This window comes from Otolemur garnettii, unplaced genomic scaffold, assembly GCF_000181295.1.
Source record: "Otolemur garnettii isolate 467f Iridium unplaced genomic scaffold, OtoGar3 scaffold00534, whole genome shotgun sequence".
Lineage (NCBI taxonomy): Eukaryota > Metazoa > Chordata > Mammalia > Primates > Galagidae > Otolemur > Otolemur garnettii.
This window is the reverse complement of record NW_003852929.1, coordinates 15,620-18,374: the sequence shown is the minus strand read 5'-3', so window position 1 is coordinate 18,374 and position 2,755 is coordinate 15,620. Positions and strand designations below refer to the sequence as shown.

General features: G+C 50.2%; 1 protein-coding gene across 1 annotated transcript; it reads right to left on the bottom strand.

Moving 5' to 3' along the window:
- Positions 1-600: 600 nt before the first annotated feature.
- Positions 601-1,618, bottom strand: LOC100953025 (olfactory receptor 6B2). Its single transcript, XM_003803746.3, has one exon. The coding sequence runs from the start codon at positions 1,600-1,602 to the stop codon at positions 628-630; it is 975 nt and encodes a 324-aa protein (XP_003803794.1). The 5' UTR covers positions 1,603-1,618; the 3' UTR covers positions 601-627.
- Between the last annotated feature and the right edge of the window lie 1,137 nt (positions 1,619-2,755).

The following is a 2,755-nucleotide window of genomic DNA, read 5'->3' as shown; positions in this document are numbered from 1 at the left end:
TGGACATCTCTGTGTGTAATGCTTCAACCAGGTCAAATTGGCACAGTAAGAAAACTCTTTTCATTTTCTTAGTAGCTGACTGGACATGGGATAGGGGTTTATTTAGGAAAAAAGGAGAGGCAGCTCCCCCAGGACTGTCAGGGAACATGGATTGAATGCATTGTTTGGTTTAAACAACAATCTATGGTCCCTTACAATTTCCCAGATGCACTTTGCTTTGAAGACACTTGGAACTCATTTTGAGTTCCAAACAGAGTTCAACATTGCAGTTTATTAAAACATTGCAATTTATTGGGAACTTTAAAATCTCAGATGACCTGGTATGCTTTGTCATTTGCTGAAATGTGTGTGGTCATTTTAAAGCAAGGAAAATTTCTTAAATCTCTCCAATCCTGCATTGTATGTATATAAAATAAAGAAAATAATGGTATTACAACACCAAAGACAATGGCTGTAATATTAACTTCAATCCTATTTTTTTCTGAAAGAGAAATTCGACACACAAATAATATTTAAATTAAATGCAGCAAAACAAAATTGCAAAGAGTTTCATAACAAATCAAATGGTCTTACCAAAGAAACTGTACATTCTGTGATTCTATTCTGGAAGAGTAGATGGTGTCCCCTCTATGGTGGATCTTGACCCCAGCTCAAGGCTTTTTTCAAGGCATCCTTAAATTCCTTATTCCTCAGACAGTAGATCAAGGGGTTCAGGATGGGGGTGAGGACAGTGTACACAGCAGAGATGAGCTTGTTGGAGCTCCGTGTATCGATGGCCTGGGGCCGGACATACATGAAGATCATGGCCATGTAGAAAATGGTGACCACGGTGAGGTGTGAGGCACAGGTGGAGAAGGCTCTCCAACGGCCAGCAGCTGAGGGGATGTGCAGGACAGCCAGGGTGATGTGCCCGTAGGACAACACAGTGGCCAGCAGAGGGAACACCAGGATGATGAAGGCCAGGATGAAGTCTACCAGCTCTGCTGTGGAGAAGTCTGTGCAGGCCAACTTGAGGACGGGGGAGATGTCACAGAAGAAGTGGTTCAAGACATTGGAGCCACAGAATGTGGCACTAGAGATGAAGTAGACCTTGATCACAGAGATGGTGAAGCCACAGGCAAAGGAGAAGACCACCAGCTGGATGCACAGCCCCGTGGTCATGATAACGTGGTAGCGCAGGGGGTGGCAGATGGCCACGTAGCGGTCGTAGGCCATGGAGGCCAGGAGCACACACTCTGTGCACACCAGGGAGCTGAAGAAGTAGAGCTGCGTCATGCACCCGACAAAAGAGATGCGTTTCCGCTGAAGGAGGAGGCCGTCCAGCATCTTGGGCATGATGTCACACACATACCAGATCTCCAAGGATGACATGGAGCTCAGAAAGTAGTACATGGGCCTGTGGAGGGAGGGGCTGGCCCAGACCGTGAGGATGATGGCCAGGTTCTCCACCAGGATGAAGAGGTAGGCGAGCAGGAGGAGGAGGAAGAGCACGTACTGCAGCTCGGGTGTGGTGGGGAAGCCCAGCAGCACGAACGTGCTCACCTTGGTGATGTTCTCCCCCCTCATCGCTCTGTGCTGGGGAGTGGCAGGCCTGCAACACATCCAAGAGCAAGAGAGGAGGGCTACAGGGCAGCAGCGGAGCAGAGAGTGGACCGAGCCTCAGGAGACTCATGCCCAAAGATGGGCCAGCGGTTCGTGTTCTAAGGTCTAAGGTGGGGAAGTCCTGTGTGCCTGCCTTAGATAGGACAGTGAGGTGGGAAGGAGGATGCGGGCACGCTCAGGGGCAGGTGTTCAGGGCGCAGGAAGGAAGGCTGTGTGCAGGACTCGTGGGAGCAGCTGCAGGGGAGGGGTCCTGTGTTCTGCTGTGGAGTTTGGGGTCTGATCAGACAGAAGAGCACCCCGTGGGTTCCCCAGCTACCAGAGCATCTGCTCCTACCACACCTGAGGCGCACACACAGTGATGACCCTTACCTAATTTTTCTGAGAGCATTAAGAGAGGGTGAGGCTGGCCTCTGATCTCTCTGGTTGGGGCACTCAGAGCTGGGCAGGTCCCTATGGGTAAGGCAGTGAGCACCTCCTCCTGGGGGAAGGGAGCGGGAATGGACTTGCCCATGAGCCCCCGACTTGTGGCCTCTGGCCGGGTGGTTCTGTGCCTGCTCTCCTGCTCAATGCCTCTCTGGTGCCCACCAGTCCGCAGTACTCCCCAGGTTCCAGCCGCCTCCCTCACCACTCCAGCAAAGCCCACCTGGGCAGCCAGAACTGCTAGTCTCCTGCCTTGCTGGAATGACACCAGGCACATCACTCTGAGGAGGGAGAAATGAATCTGATACTTGTTAGTGATCCTGACTAAGGAGCAGGCAGCTGTAGAAGAACTCTTCCAAAGATAAAAACAAACTTTACGTTGAGCTAAAATAACCTTGAAAAGAAAAAGGAAAAAAAAAGACTCTAACTATTAACAGAACCCTAGTTTCTAACATCTGTAGCCATCGCTAGCTAATTTTGAACTGAAAGATAAAAAGGTATAAAAGAGGTTGGAAAAAAACTGTTCCCTAGAACTCAGCTTTCCATGTCTTGGGGCACCTGAGTTCTGCCCGACAATTAAATGTTCCTTCTTCTATTGTTGGTGTAAGTGTCCGTCTGTCTTAATTGGCCATTTTCCTGCAGGAACTCAAGCAGACGGCTGACCCAGGTCTTGGCCCAGGACACTGGAAATGGATGAGAAGTGCAAGGGGCCTGCTGGGCACCTTCAAGGCTG

Excerpts from the sequence above, each read along its gene's own strand:
- LOC100953025 (XM_003803746.3), bottom strand. The coding sequence starts at position 1,602 with ATGTGTTGCAGGCCTGCCACTCCCCAGCACAGAGCGATGAGGGGGGAG.